Source organism: Heterocephalus glaber, unplaced genomic scaffold (assembly GCF_053883595.1).
Source record: "Heterocephalus glaber isolate CG9 unplaced genomic scaffold, H.glaber_assembly_v1.0 deba00001444, whole genome shotgun sequence".
Classification (NCBI taxonomy): Eukaryota; Metazoa; Chordata; class Mammalia; order Rodentia; family Bathyergidae; genus Heterocephalus; species Heterocephalus glaber.
Genome location: NW_028258297.1, coordinates 8927110 through 8953464, shown reverse-complemented (window position 1 = coordinate 8953464; position 26355 = coordinate 8927110). Strand labels below are relative to the sequence as shown.

At 50.0% G+C, this 26355-nt stretch overlaps 1 protein-coding gene across 1 annotated transcript; it reads left to right on the top strand.

The window, feature by feature from the left end:
- The first annotated feature begins 1222 nt into the window (after positions 1-1222).
- Tab1 (TGF-beta activated kinase 1 (MAP3K7) binding protein 1) lies at positions 1223-26094 on the top strand. The gene is made up of 11 exons (XM_004845575.4): positions 1223-1354; positions 14731-14867; positions 15205-15358; positions 15598-15684; positions 16051-16189; positions 17257-17370; positions 18012-18123; positions 19701-19845; positions 21287-21509; positions 22664-22826; positions 24464-26094. Exons 1-11 carry the CDS (start codon positions 1322-1324, stop codon positions 24669-24671), a joined length of 1515 nt encoding a protein of 504 aa, XP_004845632.1. The 5' UTR covers positions 1223-1321; the 3' UTR covers positions 24672-26094.
- The last annotated feature ends 261 nt before the right edge of the window (positions 26095-26355 follow it).

Here is a 26355-nt window from a genome sequence, read left to right as displayed (position 1 = left end):
AGAAAGTCACTAATGCCAGCATGCCCCGCCCCATGACTTCATCTAACCCAAATGGCCTCCCAAAGGCCTCGCCTCCAATTAGCATCAGCATGTGTTCCCAACAACAAACTTCTGGGAGACACAATCTAACCTTCGCAACCATCCACACCACAACCAGAGCATGATCAAGCCATGTCGATTTCATCTCCTAAATAAAATCCAGCCACTACCACCAGCCAACTCAGCCACTGTCATCTCTCACCTAGAACAGTCCTTTAAATGATGTTCCTGTCCCCATTCAATCACCCTAAAAATCTGTTTGTTTGGTTTTTTTGTTTGTTTTGGAACCGGGGATCAAACTCAGGACCTTACGCTTTCGAGGCAGAGGGTGGTGGCAGCACCAGTGAGCTAAATCCCGGGCCCAAAATCTGTTTTGTCCACACCAGTAGTCAAAGGAATCTACCAAGAGGGCCTTGTCCATGGCTTGCTTAGAGGCCAACAACTTCCCTTTGCCCTCCAGATGGACAGCCAAACTCCTGCCTGGGGCCCACAGCCCTTCACTCTTTCCTCCTCTGTCTCTGCCCCAGCCATATGGCCTTCTGTGACCCATGTGCTTTTAGGACCCACCTGCTCTTTCCTTGGCTCCTCTGCACCAGCCTACCCGGCCTGATCTTCGTGTTGCTAGCCAATACTCTCCAACGTTAGGTTTTGCAGGCCTCTTTTGCCCACTGCACCATCACTCCACGCACAGGTGCAGACATCCAATGAACATCTGTTGAGTAAGTGAATAATTTGCTCTCTGCTCCCATTGCGTTCATAAAGAGCACTAATCCTGGGCTTTAGGAATTGCACCTGAAAGACATCCTAGAGAAAGAGCACACCTAAAGACGGGCGAGGCCTCCGGGCGCGGTGGCGCACGCTTGTAATCCAGCATTCTGAGAGGCTGAGGCAGGAGGATCGCAAATTCAAGCATAGCCTGGGCAATTTAGGAGACTAAGCAAGATACTGTCTCAAAAATTAAAATAAATTTAAAAGCCTGGGGATGTAGCTCAGTGGAAAGGCCCTAACCTCAATCCCCAGAACCAAAAACGGGAGAGATGAGGGGCAACAGCGTGAGAACTATAAAGGAGTCAAGCACCCCGCATCCTCCCTGACACGAGAGAAAAAAAGTGGAAGAGCGCGCCTGCGCACACCCTCCGGGAGGCCCGACGCCTCCTCGGCCCCAGGGTGGCGCTGTGCGCACGCACACTGCCAGCGCAGTCAGCCCAGTTCTTTTGGCCGCTCTAGCCGCTTTTCTCGCTGCTCCGCCAGGACGCTGTCGCGCCGCGGGGGTCCCTCCAAGATGGCGGCGCAGAGGAGGAGCCTGCTGCAGAGTGTGAGGAACCGACCCGCTCTCCGGGCTGGGGGCTGGGAGCCCGGGGGTGGAGGGGACTGTCGGGTGCTGTAGCTGCTCCCTTTCCGAGGCGGAGTGTGACCACCGTCCTCCCCTCATTCCCAAGGCCTGGGGCGCGTGCAGAGCGCGCGAGAACCGGAGCGGGGTCGGCCCCCCGAGGCGCGCCGGCCGGCCGGCCGGCCGGCTGCGGGTCCAGGGCGCCGGGGTCCTGCGCCATGGGAGCGTGCTGGAGCCGGAAGAGAACGTGGCGCCAACCTGGGCACGAGCACTTGTTGTAACAATTACAGCATCACCTCATATAAGGCGCACTGTGTCCCAGGCATGGTACTGGTTTACATTGTGTATTTAATTTTCATAACAGCCCCAGGAAATATATACTATAGTTATTCCTATTTTACAGATGAGGAAACTGAGGCACAGAGAGGCGGTCATTTGCCCCAGGCCACACAGCTGGTAAGTGGCAGAGGCAGGATTAAAACCAGATAGTCTCATTCCAGAAACCCCGTTAACCTCTGGGCTTTACTGAAGGAATGACAAGTGGCGATGACCTGGGTTTTGATCCTGGCTCTAACTCACTGTGTCTCCTTTGGCCTCAGTTTCCTTTCCCTGAAGTGAGAGTGGGGAGTGGGAGGATTGGCTCCAGATGGCCCGGATCTTGATCTTACACTGCCTACATCCTCAAAAGGTGCTTGTGTGCAGAGACACACACCCATGTTGATCCCTTGGTCTCTTTTACCCTGCTAGGGCTAGGGTGTCCTCTGGCTCCTCCCCTGTCATAGCACTGGGGATTGCTTGTGGACTTTTCAGCCTCCTAAACTAGAAAGTGAACTCCTCAGAGATAGGGACTTGTGATCCCCTGCTTACTGTTGTGTCCCCAGCACCTACCACTTCTGTGCAAGGCACTCAGTATTTGTGAGATAGGAGTAGTGTTGGTAGCCAGGTCCAGCAAAGGCCTTGCCTTACAGACAGACATGGGCCCTTCTGCCTTTGAGGGTCTTGAAGCATCGGAATTGGAGGGTGAGGGATGCCCTTTACTGCTGCATGCTTATCCAGGCTTGGCGAAGACTTGAAGTAGAGAGGTCTGTCCTTCTGCTTCCTGGAGGACAGAACCCTTGTATCATTGTCTCCATTTTAGGATGCACCCAGGAAACACAAGCTTGGTTGTGGCATAGAGAGAAAGGGGCTGGGAAGAAATGGTAGATGGTGTGGGCTTGTTGGCCTACTGAGGAGAGAGTGACCACCTGGGTGATGCAGAGCAAGATGGCTGTCAGCTTCCATTGCTCCTAGGTGTGGCAAAGCCCGAGGGCTTTATTAGAAGCTGGACTTTACTAGCTCTAGAATGTGTTTGCTGAGTGGTGGTAGACTTGTTTGTTTGTTTTGATTTTGGAGATGGAACACGGGGCCTTTGCACTGAGCTACATCCTATCCCTTTTTGAAATATTGAGGCAGGGTCTCACTAAGTTGCCCAGGCTGACCTTGAACTTGACATCCTTCTGCCTCTGCCTCCCAAGTGGCAAGTGTGTGCCACCTGCCTGGTGGTGGTAGACTCTATTATAGAGAAAGAATACTTTAAACACATAGCATCTTGATGCAGGGCAAGGGAGTGGGAGGGGTGTCTACACATGGCCCCTCCTTCCCTCAGATTGAGCAAGACATCCCTTCTCATGAGGTGTCTGGGTGTCCACTCCAGGCAGGGTGACCTGGCCCCTTCACACAGGTCTGGTGAGAGTAGCATAGATACCCGTGTTCAGCAGGTGGCTGTGAAGGCTGCTGATCTCTCTACCGGGCTGGGGATATGAAGATTAATGAAGCGTGGTGTCTGCCCTCACTGTGTTTGCAGTCGGTGTGGGCAGAGGAGCACAGCACTACCACAGTGTGTAAGGCACTCGTGCGTCCTGAGGACCTGCATTGGGCACCCAGGGGACGCAGTAGAGAACTACAGAAGGTTTTATTGTTCCTAGGTGTTGTTGGTTTTTTTTCTCTAGTACTGGGGATTGAATCAGGGCCTTTGGATTAAGCTACGTTCCCTGCCTTTTTAAATTTTGTGACAAAGTCATACTAAGTCACTGAGTCGGCCTGGCCAGGCTCTTAATTTGCAATCCGTCTCACCCTCCCCCATGCTCTGATTACAGGCATGGGCCATTGTGCCCAGCTCTGCAGAGGCTTTAAAGGATGAGTTGGAATTTGCCAGGCAGGGGAAGGCAGGGACATTCACCAAGTTTCCCAGGCTGGCCTTGCTAATATGGCCTTTGGATTCTATCCCAAATGTGATAAGAAGCTTCTAGGTGGTTTTGAGTAGGGGCCTGATGTTATCTGATTTATGATTGGAGAAAGATCTCTTGGTTTCTGTTTTGTTTGGCAGTGGTGGGGATTGAACCTGGTGTGTTGTTGTCACACATACTAAGCAGCCCTCATGCTTTTTCTTTTTTTTGGTACTGGGGATTGAACCCAGGACCTTGTGCTTTCAAGGCAGCCAGTGGTACCACTGAGCTAAATCCCTGGCCCCCCTCATGCTTTTGAGTGGCAAGAATGGAAGAGCCTGGAACCTGCTGAGTGACTGCTAGAATCGTCCAGGTGCAGGAGGATAGGGCCTTGGCCAGGAGCTAGCAGGGAGTGGTGGGAAGTATCTGGGTCTGATGGTATTTTGAAGGAGCTGGATTGGGTGTGGGGTTCGTGGCAGAAGGAGAAGAGCCAAGAAAGAGCCCAAGGCTGCATATGAATAATGGCAGTGCCTTTTATGGGTTGGGCAGGCCTGGAAGATGAGCACCTTGTGGGCACAGAGAATGAAGAGATTGCTTTTGCCCGGGCTGTTACTTGAGTATGAAATGAAAATCAGCTGCACACAGTGGTACACATCTGCAATCCCTGCTATGGGAGACTGAGGCAAAGAGGGTGGAAAGTTTTGAGACCAGTTGGGCAACTTAGTAAGAGTTTATTCTCTGTCTCAGAACAAATCAGGCTGGGGAAGTAGCTCAGTGGTAGCACACTCCTGGAATCAATGCCCAGTACCCTGGAAAAAAGAAAATCAGCCAGGCCCAGTGGTGGTGCATACCTGTTGCCCGCACCACTCCAGAGGCTGAGGCAGGAGGATCATTTAAGCACAGGAGTTTGTTGCCCATCCTGGGCAACATAGCGAGACCCTTAAAGGAAAATAAAATAAATAAATAAATAAATAAAAAAGGAAAAGAAAATCAACATGAAACCAATATATATATATGGATTTATTTATTTATTTTATTTATTTTTTACTTAGGGATCTCCTGAATAATTGTATCTATGAAGTCACAAGTGCTGGCTATGTGGTTTTTTTAGTGCACATTAAAATAAATATATATTGGCTAAAATAAAAACATCCATTTAAAAATTCTATTAGGCCATCACCGAAGCCCTTTCCCTTAGCCCTGCTACTGGGCTGCCCCAGCCATTAGTGCCCTTCCAGCAAGTATTAGAGACTGATGACAGTGGAGAGCCCCTAATGGAAACCCAGGCAGGGATTGGGGGCCAGGAGTGAGTTGGCCTCCGAGAAGTGGGTCATCCAGTGGGGTGGAGATGGCAGGAGGCTTTTCAGAGAGGAGAAACTGCTCCCCCTGCCCTGAGCCATCTTCCTGAGGCATTCTCCTCCCTTTCTGAGCTTCCTTTTGGCCTTGGCCTCACAGGCATTCGGTTGCTTTCACTACACAAACACTCGGCCTTTTCATACCATAATTTGATATTCAAGGTGTGGCCTGCACTGGGAACTTGCTTTGTCCACTTAAGCTGGCCAGGCTTTTGGGACAAGTCTGTGTGGGGACGTTTGTGAACTCTGTTGATGTGACCCAGGCACAAAGGTGTAGAGGAGCTTGTGTTGGAATAAACGTACATGGTGTCTATGGGCCCCTCCTGGCCTAAACACAGTGGGTCCCCAGCGAAGCCTTCCTACCAAAGGAGGCCTGTGGAAAACTCCTTCACGCGGGCAAGCAGAGGAGGCCCTGTGGAGCAGCCTTCCTTCTCCCCAGATTTCTTGATACTTCTTGCGTGCAGTCCCTTTGCACAGTGGAGGAGTGACAGTCCCTGTGCTCGCTGTCTTGTGTGAGCGGCTCTGGCTAAAGGAGCCAAGTGTGAGTCGCCCCCTTATCAGCTTCCTAAAGACTCATGCCCCCTGCGCTCACGGGCCTGGCATTTGGGGTTGTGGGCGGACTTATACATCAGTGCATGCGAGGGCGATTTGTGTGACTCGAAAATACGTGACCTTTCAGAAAATTGTTCCCAATGTGGGGGAGGAGGAAACTTGGCAGACTTGTTTGTGGAACCCACCCTGGTAGGATAATCCCGATGGAGAGGGAGAGAGGGGGCGAACACACCAGCTAGACGCTCACCCAGCCACAGCAGTGTGATAAATTTGGGTTCCCTGGGAAATCCAGGAGGACCAAATACTCTCCTGCTTTCCCTCTGGTGGAACCTCCTGCATTCTCTGGCCACTTGTTTTTTTTGTTGGTTTTTTTTTTGGTACCAGGGATCGAATTTGGGTCCTTGCGCTTGCTCAGCAGGCAACCAAACCACTGAGCTCTATCCCTGGCCCTCTGGCCTCTTGTTATTGAATCAGTGTCTGAGGTGCTGTGGGGACCACATTCTGGGCGGGCCCTGCCACTAAAGGAACACCCAGAGTCATGAGAAACTACCTACTCGTCATTTGATCCGAGACACCATTATCATAAAGGATATATCAGTATTTTGTATACTACTAAAAAAAAAAATTGCACTGCTACTTGTCACACACATCATCTCTAGATGTGTTCACTGTTCTGGAGGACAGTGAATAAAATCCGTCATTACCAATCTGGAAGACAGTTCCCTTTCAGTTCCTCTTCAGACTTTGCGATGCCCTCAAAACTTGGTTTGATCCTACTGTGTTGGTTTTTTTTTGGTACTGGGGATCAAACTCGGGTCCTTGCGCTTGTGTAGCAGGCGGTGAAACCACTGAGCTAAATCCCCGGCCCAATCCTACTGTGTTCTTAATGCTTTCCTGACACTTGCTAGTCTCCCTCTTTTTAAAAACATAGACCAGGACTCCAGCTCAGAGTCTATAGCAGGCAGTAGGTTCGGCTAGAATTGAATAATCTAGTTTTGCTTTTGTTTTTCATCTTGTAGGTATAGCAAATAGTAACTGGCTTTCCAATTACAGTACTGAAAAGGTTTACTTTCAAAATGAAATTATGTGAGAAAAAAATGTGACAATTTAAAGATAAAATAAGTGGGTAATTCACTGAAGGTGGGGTGTGGATAATCGAGGTTTGGGGAATGCAGACCCCTGGCACCAGCTGGGTTTGAGCAGGGACTTTGAGGGTAGATAGGACTGAGAAAGACAGAAAAGGGGAGATCTTTATTCTCTTTGGTAATTTTTTTTTTCTCTTCTTGAGAGCAAACCGAGACAAACTGGCTGGGAACTTAATGTTTAAAAAGGGCCAATGTACAATAAGTAGGACTTTTTGCTCAACAGGGTGCGTGTGTATAAATAGTTGGTTTGTCTAAGAATGTGCTGGTCTCTGTGACTGTACCCCTAGGGTCAGAAGCCTCTTCATTTGAGACCCCCAAAGTGTGTCTGGCTTTTCAAGGAGGGCACATGTTCCATGGAGATGTCACTTCCCTTCTGCTTTTGCAGTGAACCCCTCCTGCCAGAAGTGGGTTAGCTTCCTGTGCCTTTTGTTCTGGTCACCATTTTTGGAAGTCACTGGGAATGCTGTGTGAAAGGCTTTATCTGTATGAGCTATGCAGCAGCAGGAGATTGTTCATTTGTCAAGGGTGAGATTCAAAACTGTGTCAGCGGTCTGGAAGGCTGGGATAAAAGCACTAAGGTAGAAGCCGACCTGTGTAAATTTAGGTTTGAAAGTCCTTTTTCGGGGTGGGGGGGACTGACACACCAGACTTCACAGGTATTTTAGTTGACAGCAAGTAGGAGTTTCCAGGGGGAGGTGAGCTAGCTGCCCATCTTTTATTTAAATACTTGAAGGCTGTAGGTTTTCATGTGTTCATTTTTTTTTATCGTGCTACCTGATTTCTTTTGTTTGATTTTAGTTTTATTCTTTAGGGTTTCCAGGTACACTGTCATATCAACTGCAAATAGAGTTGCTTTTCTTCTTTTCTAATTCTTTTTTGTTTTTGTTTTTGTTTTTTGTTTGTTTGTTTGTTTTTTGGTACTGGGGATTGAACTCGGGACCTTGTGCTTGTGAGGCAGGCGCCAGAACCACTGAGCTAAACCCCCGGCCCTTCTTTTCTAATTCTTAAATGTTTTCATTCTTTTCTCTTGCCTAATTGCCCAGACTAACACCTCCAGTTGAATTGTGTGGTTTTTTCCTTTGTTATTGTTTTATTTCATTTTTAGTACTAGGGATTGAACCTAGGGGGTTCTGGGTGAGGTACAGCTCCAACCCTTTTTATTTTTTTTTGAGACAGGGTCTTGATAAGTTGCCCAGGCTGGTTTCAAACTTACAGTGCTCCTGCCTCAGCCTTCCACAGTGCTGGGATTACAGGCATGAGCCACCATACCTGACTTAGTTGAATATTAAGTAATGCTTTGTTCCTGATTATACTGAGAATATCTCTCTCTCTTTTTTTTGGTATCAGGGATTGAACTCAGGACCCCACGCTTCCGAGGCAGGTGGCAGCACCACTGAGCTAAATCCCCAGCCCATCTTTTTTCTTGTCTTTCTCACTAAGTAAGATGCTGGCACTATATGTATCAATAGCCTGTATATACCTATATCATGTTAAGAATTGACCCAGGCATGGTGGGACACACTTGTAATTCAAGCTACTTGGCAGGTTGAGGCAGAAGGATTGCAAATTCAAGCCCAGCCTGACAACTTAATGAGACTGTGTCTCAGAAAAATTTAAAGGGTGTGGGGGTATAGTTCAGTGGTAGAGTTCTTGCCTAGCATGCAAAAGACCCTGAGTTTAACCCCCACTACTGGGAGAAACAGAGAAACAAAGAAAGAAAGACACTATTGATCAGTTTCCTTTTTCTTTTTTCTTTTTTTTTTTTGGTACTGGGGATCAAACTCGGGACCTTGCGCTTGCGAGGCAGGCGCCGGAACCACTGAGCTAAATCCCTGGCCCTAGTTTCCTTTTTCTTGAGTGTGTTTTATCAAGATGCACAAACTGTCCTTAAACAGTGGTGCTGGAGTTTGTGTTCATTGACTCAAACACTGTTTGCCAGTTAATAAAATAATACATTTTCAAAATATTACTAGATCAATATTATGAAAATCAGATCTTTTTTAAAAAGCACTCAGTATAGAAGTATCCAGATTAGCCACAATTACTCACTGAAGAACAAGGCACTTTATAAGTAGATTGACTGCTGTCACATTCACAGGTTTTGTAACTTGGGAGGTTTTGTTATCTGTCCATATGGCCGAAGTGTACGTACGGCATCTGCCTACCCTGATAGCAGTGCCCTGGATTCCCCCATGAAATGCTTTCACATAAATTGTCCCTGACCCACAACACACAGACAGGTTGATTGAGTGTGTTTGCTTCTTGTGCAGCACCTCTTCTATAGCTTTTTTAATAGTATGTCTCTAATATGGAGTAGGCCCATATGTTGCTTGGGTAATGTTTGTTTTTTTGGAAAGTATAGATTTGTTAGAAAGATGCCAGTGCCTGGAAGCCCCTGCCTGCCCACTGTGGGAGTTAGATAATGGCAGAGGAAGTATGGTGCTGCAGCATCAATGGCAGGCTTTGCATCATGGGCAAACTTTGTATTGTTCGCCTCGTGCGAGGAGACGAGTCCAGACCATCTTAATCTCTTCCATAGTACAGACAGGACTCTAGGAAATGCATGTCTTCCCCTCCCATGCTTTAAAGCACCTACAACACTTAAGGGTGCTAAATAGTGACTTCTTGGCCCAACTTCTCAGGAGGACCTGGGATACTCTTGGCTAAGGAGAAGTTTTTGTGTGTCTGCTCAGTGTTAGGGTTAGTTTCATTCCAGCTATAGATGGGAGGCAGATCCTGGAAAGAGAGTTTCCTTGGGAAGTTTATGTGCCAGGTTGTCTGTCTTGTGTTTCCTTCAGGCCAGCAAACTTTACATTTTGAGTCTTCGGCACATGGTGTTCTGTCTGCCTGGCAGCTCCTTTCCTGCTCTCTTTGCCATTCAGGTCTGGCCCCAAGGTCACCTCCCTGGAGAGGTCTGCTCTTCTGACCACCCCACCAACAGCCCGCCCGTCACTCTGTGTCCTCTTTCTCTGGGCTGTTCACCAGAGCACGAATCCCTGGCCAAAACTGCCTTGTCCATTTATTGTCTTACACACTTGGAGCCTTTCCCCCTTGAAGGCAGGCCTCAAATAATGAGCCTTTCTGTTGTTTTCCCTCTGCATTGCAATGTGTCATCCTCAGACCTAGATAATGTCAGCCTGTTGTGAATGCTCAGCAAATGTTTGTCAAATGGATGTGTGTATTGAGTTTACTATACTCATTTACCATATGTGGTTCTGAAGGTGTTGTGTTCCCATTTACTATATTAAGAGAGACATTGATTTTGTTTTAAAATATGACAGGTCAAGAATTAAAAAAAAAAATTCGAGCTAGAAACTATGTTGTATTACTTGGAGGAAGTTTTCCATTAGAATCAGTTTGACCCAGAAGTGTTAAATGCCTGGTATCATTGGAACTGATGAATTTAAGCTCTTACTGCCACTTCATTTCCATTGGTAGCTTTTAGTCGTATTTTCTTTTCTCAAAGACATTAGTGTCTTTTCAACCCTGTGGTGAAATTCTGTGAAATATTTTTTTTTAAAGTAAAAGTTCTGTAAAGAAGACATAAATGTAGCAACATACCATGTTGGTACATTGGAAAAATCAACATACCCATGTTGGTCTATAGGTTTAAAACAGGTCAAATCAAATCCTGAACAGGGCCGGGGATTTAGCTCAGTGGTTCTACCCCCTGCCTCCCAAGCACAAGGTCCCAAGTTCGATCCCTGGTACCAAAAAAACCCCAAAAAACAACAAATCCTGAACAAAAAGAGCAACGTTGGAGGCATCACAATACCCAATTTCAAATATACTCTAGAAGCTGGGCATGGTAGCACATGCCTGTAATCCCAGCACTTGGGAGGGTGAGGTAGGAGAGTTGCTATGATTTCAAGGCTAGCCTATGGCACATAAGTGAGTTCAAGGCCAGCCTGAATTACATGGTGCAACTCTGTCTCAAGAAAGAAAGAAAAAAATATATATATTAGAGCCATTGTAATAAGTACAACACTGTGGGAGGAAGCTGGATGTCCACATGGAGAAGATCCTATCTTGCCCTGTACCAAATTCAACTCCAAGTGAATCTAAGACCTAACTATAAGACCTAAAACTTTGAAACTATTACAGAAAACAAGGGAAACACTTGAATATATAGACACAGAAAATGACTTCCTGAATAGGACTCTCGTAGCTCAGGAAATAATAGCAAGAATGGAGAGATGGGACTACTCAAATTAAAAAGCTTCTGCACAGCAAAGAAAATAACAAAGAGACAGCCTGTAGAATGGGAGAGAATCACTGCCAGTCGTTGTTCTAATAGAGGGGTCATATCCCAAATATATAAAGAACTTGAAAAATATAACACCAAAAGAATCCAGTCACTGGATTGAACAACTGAACTGAACAGACATTTCTCAGAAGTACAAATGGCCAATATACAAAAGTATTCAACATCTTTAGCCACCAGAGGAGTGCAAATCAAAACCACATCAAGATTCCATCTCATACCAATCAGAATGGCTCTCATCAAGACTACAAAATATAATACATGCAGATACCTGCATACCTGTGTGTATTGAGGCACTATTCACAATAGTCAAATTATGAAATCAGCCAAGGTAGATAAAGAAAATGTAGTGTATATACACAATGGAGTATTAGTCAGCTGTAATGAAGAATAAAGTCATGTTATTTGCAGGAAAATGGATAGGACTGAAGATCATCGTGTTAAGTGAAATAAGCCTCAAATAAGACTCAAGAAGACAAGTATTGCATGCTTTCTCCCATATGTGAAATCTAGGAGAAAAACATGACACAAAAATAGAAAGGAAACTATTAAAGAAAGGGAACTGGAAGGAGGAAAGGGTAAGGGAGAAGAGGAAATGATAAAAATGTTATCTGCATGTATAAAACTGTTACAGTGAAACCCATTATTCTGTATAATTAATGTGCACTAATAAAAAGGAAACAATCCCAATCAAAATCCCAACAGACTTGTTTTGCAGCTATAGACAAACTGATTCTAAAATTTATATGGAAAGGTGAACAGAAATAGCCAAAACAATTTCGAAAAGTTGTTAGAGTTAAAAAATTATAGTTACAAGAATCATATTAGCTGATTTTAAGACTTACTATAAAGCTAAAGTAATAAAATGTGGTTTTGGTGAGGAAATAGACACCTAGATAAGTAGAAAAGGATAGAATGTGGAAACAGTCCCCCACGATACGCCCAGTTAATTTTTGCAAAGGTACAGTGCTAATTCAATGGAGAAAAGCTAATCTTTTTAACAGATGATGTTGGAACAATTGGAACAGTCCATAGGTAAGAAAAAATTGACCTAAATCTTCTATCTTCTGCAGAAATTAATTTAGAATGGATCATAGATCTAAATGTAAAATGTGAAGCTATGTATACAACTTACAAAAGAAAACAAGGTCTTTGTGACCAGGGGCTGTGCAGAGCTCTTAGACATGACTCCAAAATCATGAACAGTGTGAGGAAGAAATGGGCAAAATAGATATCATCAAAACTAAAAAATTTGCTCTACACAAGACACTGAAGTGAGTAAAATCACCCCCACCCACACACCTGCGGTTTTTTCAGATGGTCTTGCTATGGCCCAGGCTGGCCTCAAAATCAGGATCCTCCCGCAGCCTCCTAAGTGCCGGGATTACAAACATGTGCCACCATGCTTGGAAAAGTGGATGAAATGACAAGCTATAGTCTTGGAAAAATATTTACAAATCACATACTTGACAAAGAACTCTTACCAAAATATGTAAACAACTCTCAGAACCCAAGAGTTAAGACAACCCAATTAAAAAGGGGGCATAAGATTTAAATACTTGATGAAGAGGGTTTGTGAATGGTGATTAAGAACACAAAAAGTCGTCACCATCATTAACTGTTAGGGAAGTGCAGATTAAAGCCATGAGTTACGACGACTGCTTAGAATGTCTGAATTAAGAAACAGTACTACATGGTGGCAAGGATGCAAGCAGCTGTAGCTCTTGTGCAGTGCTGGTCGGAATGCAGGTGGTCCTGCGCCATTCTGGAAAACAGTTTGGCAGTTTCTTATAAACATACATTTACTGTATGAGTCAGCAGTCTCACTTCTAAGTATTTACCCTAGAGAAATGAAAGTACCTTCAGTCAAAAAAAAAGAAAACAAAAAAACCTGCACTGGAATATTGTAACAACTCTCTTTAAAAGTAGTAATAATAATAATAATTACTGGAAACTGGAAATAGTCCAAGTGTCCTTCCATGGATGAATGGGTAAACAGACTGCCACATCCACGGAGGCAAGAGGGGAACTGCTCTGCAATAAAGAGGAACAAGCTATTGATGTTGGCAAGCAACGCAAGGGCATGGTGCTGAGTCAGAGAAGCCAACCTCTAATGGTTGTATACTGCCTAGTTTCATTTGTATGCCCTTCTTGAAAAGACAAAACCACAGGAATAGAGGCCAGGCCAGCAGTTGCCAGGAGTTAGGGTAGGGAGCGACTCCAGGGAAGTATCCTGAAGGAGTGTTTTGGGATGGTGGGGCCCCCTGTGTCCTTAGTGTAGGGGTAGTTATACAGACCTTGACCTGTGTTAATAGGATTGGACACCAAAAAAAGTGTAGAGAATTTTTAAATTTACTATTTGTTAATTTTAAAATAAAACAGACTCTGGGCCGGAAATTTAGCTCAGTGGTTTCGCCGCCTGCTCCACAAGCACAAGGACCCGAGTTCGATCCCTAGTACCAAAAAAACAAAAAACAACAAAAAAAATAAAAATAAAACAGACTCTCCCATCCTGCAGAAGTTGCTTTGTGGTGCTAAGAACAGAACTTAGAGTGCTAAAATAGATAAATGCAACGTACAAGCAATTAAAATGGATAAAGTCCATAAAGTGACTCCCTGTTGTTATGCAGATAAACAGAAGATGAAATATGCCACAAAAGCTAGCCACAGGCTATCTACATATCTGATTGTAAAAGTCACTAGAGTGGATCTTATATTGGTTTTTGAAGGTCATTACCAGTAACCTGTAAGAAATTCCACCCAGTGGTTGTGTTTATTTAACGTTTCAATATAGTTTCCAATCCACATTTTAATCATCTCCTTGAAAGTGATCTTTGATTCTCCCAGTTATCTTAGTTTGCTCCAGTTCCATATGGTTCCAGTACCTTTGTGAATGAGGCGCTCAGGTGGAGGCCAGGTGTGCAGAGAGGCTTTCAGCGAGGGGCAGAGACCACACCTGGGCCTGGCCTCAGGTGCACCCCCAAGGAGATTGAGGACTTTTAGAGTCAGTGCCTGGGCTGGGCCTGGCCAGCTGGCTATGTGTAGAACTCAGCAGTGATCTGCCGACCAGCCTGGTTGCAGATCCCATGAGGTAGAATGGGAATAGACAGGCACAAGTGGTGGTACCAGGGCATGTTAAGTGTGCAAGGTGGTGACTCCTGAGCCAGAGAGTCTCAGAGAATGCGAAATTGCTATACAAAAAGAAGCAGGTGATCTGTGTGGAGGGACACAACAGAGTGTGCCCAGAGCTGCAAGGTGAGGTCTTGGCTGAGAAGGGTGTGGCAAGGGAGGATGGAGAGGGACACAGTGGCAGAGAGAGTGACTGAGAGCTTAGCAGTCAGTCCCAAGGCCAGGACTCAGGCACCTCACTGAGAATCACAGACAGGGAGCCACTTACAATGCAGACATCCCGGGCTGGCCCAGATCAGATGTTCTCAAAGTGGAGCCTGCAGCCTGCAGTTGTCAGCAGTGCCTGAGAGATCCTTTTGCATTGTGCAGCCAGCTTCTGTGGGGAGCAGTGGGGCCACACAGAGTTTCCTGCCAGGACTTGTTTCATTTTTCTGTTTGTTTGACTTGTATCGTAACATAGCTCCCTCCTCAAAACCGCCACTGAGCCCTGCACTTAGGAATGCTGCCCTCTTTTGAGTTTCCTGGGGTACCATAAAAACAGCAAGCCTTTCTACAGGTATCTGTTCACGTAAACATCATTGTTTTACAGAAAGAAACGGAACCCTCTCTGTGAGGCTGCCAGCCTGATAAGTTTTTGCTGGAGAAGGAGGTGAGGTGGGGTCTGCCCTGGGGAAGAAGGTGGGGCCTCACGGTTTCCTGGTGTCCTTTCCAGGAGCAGCAGCCGAGCTGGACAGATGACTTGCCCCTCTGCCACCTCTCTGGGGTTGGCTCAGCCTCCAACCGCAGCTACTCTGCTGATGGCAAGAGCACCGAGAGCCACCCTCCAGAGGACAGCTGGCTTAAGTTCAGGTGTGCATGCCAGCATCGCTGTCTGGGGCAGAGGAAGTCAGTTCACCCACAAGGAAAGGCACTGATCTTGCCACTGTTGTAAGGGGCTTTTGGGGAGACATGGCCCATGAGAAGTGGCCTGTGCTGTGGCCACATCTAATTCAGTCCAGGACCTGCTGCAGTGTAGGGGAGGGCATCCTAGAAGGTTACAGCTACAGTGAATCTCAGCCAAAGTGAGAGGTCCCAGATGGGCACCTTAACCACAGCTGCTATACATTTAGTCTCCCTCAGTTCCTTCCCCTGGCTCCCCCTCTTCTGTGAGCCCTGGCCTCAGGCCTCCTTATGCCTCCTCTGCCAGGAGTGAGAACAATTGTTTCCTCTATGGGGTCTTCAACGGCTATGATGGCAACCGAGTGACCAACTTCGTGGCCCAGCGGTTGTCCGCAGAGCTCCTGCTGGGCCAGCTCAATGCTGAGCACACAGAGGCTGACGTACGGCGGGTCCTGCTGCAGGTAAGGGGCTTAGGCCACTGATCACAACCTGGCTGACTGTGCTTCCTCCTGCTCCCAGAACTCAGCCCCGCGGCTATGAAATGTGACCACTGGTTGGTCTGAAGACTGCTGGCTTCTTCACCCAGCAGCAGTGGCTCCCCATCCCCAGGAGTCCAGGGCTAGGCAGGGTTGGCTCTGGAAAATGTGCTGGGCGTTTTAGCATCCAGTGCCAGCCTTTGTCCTACCCTCTGTTGCTCCAGGCTTTCGATGTGGTGGAGAGGAGCTTCCTGGAATCCATTGATGATGCCTTGGCTGAGAAAGCTAGCCTACAGTCTCAGCTGCCCGAGGTAATTGCTCTGCCTACCCTCAGGAAGAGCTAAGGGTACAGCTGGCGGGTGGTAATGGGTTTGTCCTTGAGGGGCCTCCCTGCCCACTGTGGGCAGCTTCACTCCAAGACTCAGCTTTGGCTGGCAGTGACAGGTGAGAGGAGAGGCCTTTCCAGGTCCTATGGGCTGATTTGGTCGCAGCCTCATCACCTTCCTGCCCCTATCACCCACCCGCACTTTCAGGGCCCTCTGAGTTAGGTCATTACTGGCTTTCCTGGGATACAGCCGGACTGCCATCCTGCCCTCAGCCTTGCTCCTGAGAGAGAGGGGGTTGCTGCCATGGTCCCCACAGGCCGCCCTGCCCTGACCCCTCCTGCTGGGTTGCAGGGTGTCCCCCAGCACCAGCTGCCTCCACAGTATCAGAAGATCCTGGAGAGACTCAAGGTGCTGGAGAGGGAGATCTCAGGAGGGGCTATGGCTGTTGTGGCGGTCCTTCTCAACAACAAGCTCTACGTTGCCAATGTCGGTGAGTCACCCACCATGGCCCGGGGAGGAAGGGAAATCAGCCTGGTGTCGGTGTGCTCACCAACAGTCTGCTTTCCAGACCCCTCACACTTTATTTTATGTTTGTTTTTTTTTGAGAAAGGCTATGTAGTCCAGACTGGCCTTGAACTCACTGTGTAGGCCAGGCTGGCCTCAAAAAAACTAATGGCAATCTTCTTGCCTCAGCCACCCAAGTGCTGGAATTACAGCCATGTGCCACCACACCCAGCTCCCTGGGCACTTTAGACCCAGAGTGTCCTGAGACCATTTAGCCTAGTTCTTTCTCACTCCATGGCCTGTATCATCCCAGTTGGAGGAACAGATGAGACAGAGACAGGTGTCAGTTTTAAGTCCCACTCTAGCCCTACCTGGCTGTGGCCTTGGGCGAGTCACATCCCATCTCTAAGTGGCCCCAGTAGCTGCTGCTTTTGGAAGAAGTAATTGGCATGGAAGATCCGCTCCATCCCCATGAGGAGTGGCAAGCCGGGGACAGGGACATTTGCATTTGTTGGCAAAAGAGGGCTAATCTGGGAGCCAGAGAGTCAGCTGTACAGTGTGCATGTTTTCTGTAGAGACCCCACTGATGGCCTCCCTCCCTCTTCCTCCTGGCCTTAGGCTTTCATTAGGGAACAGTTCCCCAAATACAGAAAAACAGATGAGTGGTGTTCCGTGAAGCACCACGTCTCTTCCCGGCACTAATCATTTCCCAGTTATGGCCAGTCTTGTATCTTTGGCTCTTTGGCCCCAGATAATTCTAAAGCAAACCCTAGACATTGTGGTATAGTATCTGTAAAGATTTCATTATATATTTCTAGAGAAAGATTTCTTTTATTATAATCATAATCCTGTGATTGCACTGTGAATGTGTAACCCAGTTAATTCCTTAGTCTCATCAACTGTCCCCTGCTGTGGCTTAGCCCAGTGGTCTCAGGCTGGTTTGTGGCTTTTGTGCAGCTCACATGTGAGGTACCTGCCTTCCCTCCCAGTCTAATCGGCAGATCCCATTCCTCTCTGCTTGGTCTTTGCTCAGCTGCTGAAATTCTGCTGCAGGTACAAACCGAGCACTTCTCTGCAAGTCTACAGTGGACGGGTTGCAGGTGACCCAGCTGAACATGGACCACACCACCGAGAATGAGGATGAGCTCTTCCGCCTGTCACAGCTGGGTGAGCAGGGGGAGCCTGGCCAAGGAGTCAGTCGGGGTAGAGATTCTGACCCCTGAGCTCCCCCTGTGCCTTCCTTTGGTGGCCAGGACAGAGACCCATGTAGTGGAGGAGCTGTGAGGTTGGGGCTGGGACCAGCCACTTACTAGTGGGTGACTTTGGAACTTACCCTGTGCCTCAGTTTCCACATCTGTGTAATGAGAATAACAGTAACCCCTACCTTGGGGTGTTGTGACGATTAAAAGAGCTAATATGTGCCCGTTGCTTCCTGGAGTACCCAGCACGTGGTAGGTACTCGCTGACACTGATAGAGTCTGAGAGAGGCCAGAGATTCCAGCACCGCCATGGCTGCTCCCTCCCTTCCCGAGTGTGGAAGCCGATGTGGGCCAGACATAGGCAGAGGCAGTGAGCGTGCTGCTGTGATGCAGGATCGTCGAGCGTCCAGGGTGGTGCTGGAGTTCGGGGGTCTCTGATGGAGATAGACTGAGGATGGGGAGATGTGGTGTTAGCTGCTCCCTGGCACCCTGCTCATGTCTCTGTATCCTGTCCAGTGGGTTCTTGTTGCTTGTTTTATAGATTTGCCTATCCCTTCCTTTTTCTTCACAAGCAAGGGTTGGGCTGTTGCATTCTTCTCCCTCTGGCAGGTTTGGACACAGGAAAAATCAAGCAGGTGGGGATCATCTGTGGGCAGGAGAGCACTCGGCGCATCGGGGACTACAAGGTCAAATATGGCTACACCGACATTGACCTGCTCAGGTAGGTGGCTAGCACAGCTGCTGCAGGAGGCCTGGGGCAGGAGCAGACTTCAGGCTCCGGTGATGGGGTGCAGTTGAAGCAGTTCAGAGACCAAATAGTTCAGAGCTTTCTTCCTCTCAGAGAGATGGGTGAGGCAGGGCCAGGGCCAGGAGGCCAGGGTTGGGGTCTTTGGAGCTAGGCTGACACACATGAGGTCCTGGCATGGACAGAGTGGCCAGATGGAAGCCCGGCTGGTGGGTGCCTGGGACCAAGGCCAGGGCAGAGGTGTGAGACGGAATTGACCACTTCCCTCCAAGAATGCTTCCCATCTGCATGTCCCCCAAGTACTCATGGGAGTGAGATGAGCTGCAGTAGTTGGGGTGAGCCTGTGTTGGCCCAGCCCTGCCGCTGTTCACACTCGTCTTTTATTCACTCCTCACCCAGGCCTCATGAGGAGGTGGGGACAGGCATGTTCATAAGAGGAAACAGGCTCAGGGACAGCAGGTCATCTGCCCAGCAGTAGAGTGAGAGATGGACCAAAGCAGTGCTGTCCTTAGTGGCTGGCTGGCCTGTGTGGGACACATTGGCTGGGGAAATACATATGTACACTTGTGTGATGCCAGTCATAGCATTTAACGTCACAGCCAGAGCTGTAGGAATCATGCTGATAACCTTGTCAGCAGGAAACTCCTGACCCACCCAAGATTAGGCAGTCGAGTGTGGAACCTCTGCCCCTGATTTGTGGGGTTCCATTTGCTTTGTTGGAAAGAATGTGTGGTTTTCAAACAGGGCCCAGGGTATGTGCAGTGAGAGTAAGTCTTCCATTCCCCTGACCAGAAGCCCCTTGCCCCATTCTGCTAGTTTCTTAGGCACCCTGCCTCCAGTGCGTGTATGCGTGTGTGTATGTGTGTGTGTGTGTGTTTCCTGGGGGCCAAGGAACTGGCATCCCTTTAAAACATGCACAAGTGTGGGCATCCCTCCGCCGTGTTCTGCCCCTTACTCCTCTTTCTCAGCTGCTTTTTTGAGGTCTGATGTACGAAAGATGTGCGTGTTTAATGTGTACAGCTGGGTGAACTTAGAGCTGCGTTTACAGGCGCCTCTGTTGGCACAAAGGTGCCTGTCCCTGCACACCTGCTTTTATCTTGCTAACAGCTGCTAGGGTTTCAGTCAGTAATGACTGATGCATATCAGCACATGGTCCCTGGGCAGTGTACTGGGGCCTTGGTGTGGATCCCTGTTTGGGTGGAGCCCAGTGACAGCAGAGGAGTTGGCGTCTAAAAGATAACCTTCCTCTTGCTCTTCCACCCCCACCTTGCCATGGCCCCAACTCTGTGGGGCGGAGATACAGAGCAGGGCCAGAATCAAACTTGACCTTCACCATTCTGACCCTTGGCCTCCTCCATCCTCTACCCCCAGCTTCATTTTAGCAGCTGTCCTTAGAAGGCAGGGCTGTCTGATTTTCTCTTTCCTCTATTTCTTTTCCTCTTACCAAGTCATGTGTTTTATTCTGTATTCTGAGTGTAGATTGTTCCCCTCAGGAGAATCAGTGTTACCTGGATGCCTTTTTACCCAAAGCCTTCCTTCCCCTCTCTTCCCAGTGCCGCCAAGTCCAAGCCGATTATTGCGGAGCCAGAAATTCATGGTGCACAGCCTCTGGACGGGGTGACTGGCTTCCTGGTGCTAATGTCCGAGGGGCTGTACAAGGCCCTGGAGGCTGCCCACGGGCCGGGCCAGGCCAACCAGGTAAGCCAGGCTGGGGAGAGCAGGGGACTGTAGAGCACACTCCAGGGTGAGGTGCATCCCTAGCAACCCAAAGCTGTCATTCTCACATGTTGTCACCAGACATCTCTGGGTTCAAAGCTGGAGCAGTGGAAAGCCACAGCTCCAGGAACACCCATCCCAAAAGCCGTGTTCGTTCTGGGAGTGTAGCAGTGTTGGTGCCAAGGACTGGGTGAGGACTAGAGGGAAGAGAGTGCCAGAGAAGTGAATGTTCACCAGTGCAGCATTGCTCTGGGGCCACACAGGAGGCCTGGGCCAAGGCAGAGAGCCCAGAAAGGGCTGTGGCCTGCTACACGGAGTGCTACTGGGGGCTGGTCTTGGGCCCCTGATTCCTGCCAGTGCTCTCAGGGCCTTCATGTCCCTGTTCTGACCCTTACCCCTGTAGCAAAGATGGTGACATCTTCCCTTGAGGGACTGGGGTCAGGTGTGCCACATCCAGGTCCTCAGCCTGTAGGAGCAGCTTGTTTCTTCTACACCATGGAGTACACAGGGCAAGTGTCACCCAGCATGATTCTAAGGCAGTCATTTAGGGTTTGGAAGGGAAGCTGCCTCCACCTGACCTTGGGGTGCTGGGTGGCTAAGGTATGCCTCATGGATGTTCAGGGTTTTCACCCATTGTATCCTGTTATTCATCCAAGCAGCCTTGTGGTGTAGAGGGGCCCCAAGGTTCAGCCTTGCAGCTTAGAGGGCCAGTGCTTACTTCCACACGAAGTGAAGATGTGGGCACCAGAGTTCAGGGCCTTTGCTGAGGTGATGTGGCTTGGTTAGTGATTTAGTTGAGCCCACAGGACAGGAATAGGTCCTTTCCCCCTACCTGCCCTACCTCTGCCTCAAGAGCCTGTGGTCAGCCCTCACATAGAGGACATTGTTTGTGCTTCTGATCTTTTAATCAATATAATTTTCTTTCTTTCCCCTTTGGTTTTCATAATAGAATTATCCGGTGGGTTCTAGTAGGTTCTAGAATATACTGGGCAGGTAACTTCTCTGAGGGCAGGGATGCTGCCTTCATTCTATATACTACCCAACCTCTGACAAAATTCCTGACATATCGTAGCTTATAATAAGTTTGTTTCAGGAAAGAATGCTTACTAAAAACAATTTATACTGGGTTCTTAGTCTGCCCATGTGTTACACAATCCTTGTACTAATCTGATGTCGTGGGTATTATCCATTCAGAGGTCTGAGCCAACAATCAGGGAGAGCACAAGGTCATACACCTTTTCTCATGAGAAAATTCCAGAGGATTGTCCTGAATATCTTGAAAAGCTCAGATTGCAACTTGGCTGGCAGGAACTTCCTTCACTTGCTGAGCCAATGACCCCTAAGTCCCCAACAGAGCTCTGGAGTTAAGCTTCCATCCCTCGGCCACCCCTCGTTCCTCACCAGGTTCTCCTCCCTTCCCTAGGAGATTGCCGCGATGATTGACACTGAGTTTGCCAAGCAGACCTCCATGGATGCGGTGGCCCAGGCCGTGGTGGACCGGGTGAAGCGCATCCACGGTGACACCTTTGCCAGTGGTGGGGAGCGTGCCAAGTTCTGCCTACGGCACGAGGACATGACCCTGCTGGTGCGGAACTTTGGCTACCCACTGGGTGAAATGAGCCAGCCCACTCCCAGCCCAGCCTCAGGTATAAGCACCCTGCAGAGGCAGCGCCCAAGAGTGAGTCTGGGGTTGTGGCTTTCCTGCCTGGAGGAGGCCTGGCTTCCAGTTCTTTTCACACAGGCTCTGACTTCTGGTCTCCCTGTGCTGTGTGCTGTTTTTATTCCTTTTGTCTGAAATATAAGGACAGAACTACTTGCCCTGGACCACCTCCTGAGACACAAACAACCAGTGTGCAGCCACAGGGCCTGACAGAGATGTGGTGAACCCTGGCTGGTTGCCTGCTCCCCAGCCATGGCCGGAGTTACATCCTTGAGTCCCCATTAGCAACCCTAAAGACTGGAAGAAGAAACGTGCAGGGGCCTGGGTGAGGTCTGCCATGTGGATGGCGGTCGGGCCCCAGTACCTGCCCAGTGTGGCCTGGGGAGATGTGTTTTACTTTTTCTTTTCCTGTTTTTTTCTTCTTCAGTATTGAGGATTGAACCCAGAGCCTTTGTATTGTGCTACATTCACAGCCTTTTTTTATTTTGAGACAGGAGCTTACTGAGTTGCTAAGTTGAGCCCAATTGGGCTTAAACTTGGAGTCTTCTTGCCTCACCCTCCCAGAGTATACAGGCATCCACCACCTTGTCGGCTTTCTTTTTCATCCTTAAATCAAGTTGCCTGGGAGCAGCAGTGATCAGTGATCATCCTTTGCAGTGCTCCCTCTCCACATGGCTTAATGCTAAAACCCTCAGTTCCTCAGAGCTGCATTTCCTTTTCTTCTTCAAACAAACAAACCTTGGGTTGAGCATTGCAGATAGGCATGTTCTCCCATGGACGCCAGGGTTTCCAGGGTTTCTCCAGCTCATTATTGCAACCATGTTTTTATTGGGTCAGCCTCAGCGAGGAGTAGACTGACCTCGGATGAAGGTGGCCGTGGGAAGCCAAGCTGCACCCTTTCATTGCGGCAGCTCCAGCCCTTGATTCTGTTCTTGCCTTGAGCACTAGTGGGCTTTGCTACCAAAGGGTGGTCCCAGCAGGCTTCTTCTGCCCAGGGACAGTGCTGGGCTGTCTCCCGGACCAGGGCCACACACAGCTTGGGGAGCCTATCAGACACCCCGGTTGGACCCTGGAGCAGCCCTGCCCCCACCGAGTCCTTTTCCTCCCTCACCTCATGCCTACTGCCCTCTTCCATGCCAGCTGCCGGGGGCCGTGTGTACCCCGTGTCCGTGCCCTACTCAAGCACCCAGAGCACCAGCAAGACCAGTGTGACCCTCTCCCTCGTCATGCCTTCCCAGGGCCAGATGGTCAACGGCGCCCACAGTGCTTCCACCCTGGATGAAGCCACCCCCACGCTCACCAAGTAAGTCCTTTTGTGCTAGCGATGGCCCAGCGTGCTGGGCACTGGCTAAGCCTGGGGCTTGGTGATGTTGGGTGAGAGACCCTGGGATCTCAGACCTCCCGAACTCCCCACCTCACCCCTGGCTGAGGATGGTCTCCCTAGAAGCGGGGCCAGGAAGGGGTTGGTCCCAGCAGCTCATTGCTGGGGTTGGACCTGGGGTGGATAAAGGTTTTGGGGGCCACATTGTTTGGGGGACGGCAGCTGATGGCAGCAGCCCACTGATCTGTTTTCTCATGGGCCTGTATCCTAGCTTTCATCCAGCAGGAAGGTCCTCTTGTTCTTTCTCTTTATTCCCTTTATCACCCTCAGTGTGATGAAGGGTGGCCCCCCCAAGGCATCCATGCTTGGGGACATCACCTGGGCTGTACTGGTTCATCGGAGCCTCTGCTCTCCAGCTGCAGTGTCCATTTGCAGCTCCGTAGTGGTCTTTCTAGTTGAGGGCAGTCAGGGAATGGAGTCACAGCCTGGGTGGGTCAGGTGGCCTCTCTGGGTGCAGACCTGCGTGACAGGTCCATGTCCTCGATGTCCCCCCCCCCCCCCCCCCCGTCTTGTGTGGAATGCACACCCCACCCCACCCCCACCCCACCAAAGCCCAGGATCTGGTTTCCACATTCCAGCCCATGTGGAATAATAGAGATGCCACACCCAGCCCCTCTGAGGGCAGAGCAAGCAGGATGTGGCCAATTAGAAGGGCTGGCAGGGAGGGAGCAGCCAGGGGCCTTCCTTCTCCTGCCGGGTACTTGTGTGGCTGCTGCAGCCACCAGACGGAAGAAGCTGCCCAGCTGCTGAGGGCCAGGACGCCTCAAGCACAGTCCTTGCTCACAGACAGGATGGCCTCTCCTCACCCCTGCTGACTGCCCCAGGAGGCCGCCAGCTGTGTCCACAAAGCAAAATGTGACCTGTGTAGTCCAGGCTGAGGCGGGACAGCTAGCATCCTTTGCTTCACTCTCTTGAGCCCCTCCCCCACCCAGGGCATTGCTGTCCTGAGAGTGAGCAGAGGGGAAGGCTAAGAGGCTGTGCACAGGGTAGGTGTCCAGTGGTCTCTGAGGACACAGTACCTGTGTCCCCCACTGCCCAGTGAAAGGGAGTGGGGGGAGGGGAAAGGGAGGTTTTCTGGAGAAAGCAACCTTGCGTGCCTGTGACCAGTGCTTGGCTTGGGGGAGCCTGGTGGGTGCTCTGTAGCTGTGTGCTGCCCCCCAGGACTTCCTGACAGGGTGGATGTCCCAGGTCTGCCTGTCCCACAAAGTAGTCACTCACCATGGATGGCTGTTCAGCATTAGAACTGAGTGTTCTGTTTAATGTTTGGCAGTTTACAACGTTTACTTTTTTTTGGTTTTTTTGGTACCGGGCATCAAACAGGGGACCTTGCTCTTTCCGAGGCAGGCAGCGGAACCACTGAGCTACATCCCCGGCCCTATTTGCCGGTTTAAACAGCCATGTGTAGCTAGTGATTAAGAAGTACTTTTGACACTTTATCCATCCCTAAGAACATCTGGCTCAGCTGGCTTTAGGTCATCTTTGCCAGAGAGGCCTTTGTCCCCAGGCTGAAAGCTGAGGCTCCTTGACCCACTGCCCTGACCCTTCCACTCTGCCCACAGCCAGAGCCCCACGCTGACCCTACAGTCCACCAATACGCACACGCAGAGCAGCAGCTCCAGCTCAGACGGGGGCCTCTTCCGCGCCCGGCCAGCCCACTCACTCCCACCAGGCGAGGATGGCCGCGTCGAGCCCTACGTCGACTTCGCAGAGTTCTACCGCCTCTGGAGCGTGGACCACGGCGAGCAGAGTGTGATGACAGCTCCGTAGCCTCGGGGAGGGAGTGCAGCCCGAGCAGGACCTTGTGCAGGGGCAGGCCCGGTGGCCAGGGCAGGATGGGCTCACTCCCCTGACCTCTGCTTGTGCTGTGGAGCTGGTGGGCCTGTTGTCCACAGTTGGCCACTGCACAGGAGGGAAGGCCATCCCTGATGGACTCAGGCAGGACCCTCATCATTCCTCAGATCAGGGCCCAGTCGTGGAAGCCGGGCTGGCCTGCCAGCCATGTGCAGCAGAGTGGAAGAGGCCAACCTGGGGACCCAAGTGTCACAAGCCCAATGGACACTGCTCTCTCAAGGCTGCCCCTGCCTGCTGTCATCTCCCCTGAAGTGGCCTGTAACGCCTCACCTCCGTCGGTGTAATGCCATCACCTCCAGCCTCTCTGTCCCACAATCCTGGCTTCACAGTGAACCCAGGTGGGGCCTGTACCTGTCCAGGAGGCCAGGGAGTGAGATGGCCCCTGGGATGGCCACAGATGAACAGATCAGGTGGAAAGGACAAGACAAAACTGGCCTGAGAAGCACTGGTCCTGGAACTGGTCTGAGAAGCTTGTGTGACCAACCTGCCATTGGGGCTGCTTCTGCTAGGCTCTGCTGGGAAATGGGAGGCCCAGGGCTGGTGAGCCAGCTCCTGTCTTGCTTCCCTGTTGGTGCTGGGCAGGCCACAGTGGGAGTGGCACAGTGCGAGGCCTTTGCACCGATGTGGCCCTAACCCGGCTCCGGGTGGCAGTCAGTGCTTGTCAGGTGGGTGCTCAACTGAAAGAGGGAAGAGGCTTCTGGAGCGAGGCTGCCCTTCAGGATATGCATCATGTTTACAAAGGCGAGGATTGGGCTGGCCAGGCCCTGAGTGGACATTTCACATGTCCTCTCCCCTCAGTGTGGAGGGGCCATCAGGGCCACTGACAGTTTTGCTGTTCCCATTTTCAGAGGAAGAAGACCCAGGAAACTTGCTCCTTGCTCAGGTCTTGCCATGTTGCCAAGATGCTCCAAACCCACGGCCTTTTGTCAGTACTGGTGGCTGCTGGGTTCTGCCACTCCCACCCCAGCCTCCCTGTCCTACTCTGTCTAGCTGAAGTGGGCCAGGCACCAGCCTCCATCAGGCCTCCCCTGTGCCGCCTCTCTGTGGGGTCAGAGGCCCCTGCTCACCCCGAGGTTTTGGAATCTACTTGCCCTGCCGCAGAGCCGGACCTAGTGTGGTTCCAGGGAGAGGCTGGGTTTCCTGACAAAGTCACAGCATGAGCAACGGGAAAGCAGATCCCGTACTGGGCCCCAGATGCCCTCCACTGTGAAGCCACCCTTGTCTTGCTGCCAAGGCTCAAGAACAGAGGGGATTCTCTCCCAGGAATGGCTCCAATGCTATTTGGTCTCTAAAATAGAATCATGTTTTTAATGCAGTAAAGTCATACGTGGTCGTGTTATGCCTTGTAACATTAATAGTGCTATGGCATCTGTCTCTGGTAACAAATGTGTCCTGGGAGGGGGCCACCTCTGCTCAGGAGGTTGAGGAACGATGTCACCAGGCTGGTAGGTGGCTTTTGGCAGGGTCCCTGCTGTCACCCTTACCTCCCAAGGGGCACCACAGGAACCCCGCACCCTCTGCATTCTGCTTGTGGCCCTCACGCTCACAGGGGGCAGGTCCTCTGTCTGTGGGTGGTGGCAGGACTGTCATGCTGCCCCCA

Coding starts and splice junctions, on each gene's coding strand:
- Tab1 (XM_004845575.4), top strand. CDS start 1,322: ATGGCGGCGCAGAGGAGGAGCCTGCTGCAGAGT. Junction 1,355..14,730: donor GGAGGAGCCTGCTGCAGAGT/GTGAGGAACCGA, acceptor TGTCCTTTCCAG/GAGCAGCAGCCGAGCTGGAC. Junction 21,510..22,663: donor CACTCCCAGCCCAGCCTCAG/GTATAAGCACCC, acceptor CTTCCATGCCAG/CTGCCGGGGGCCGTGTGTAC.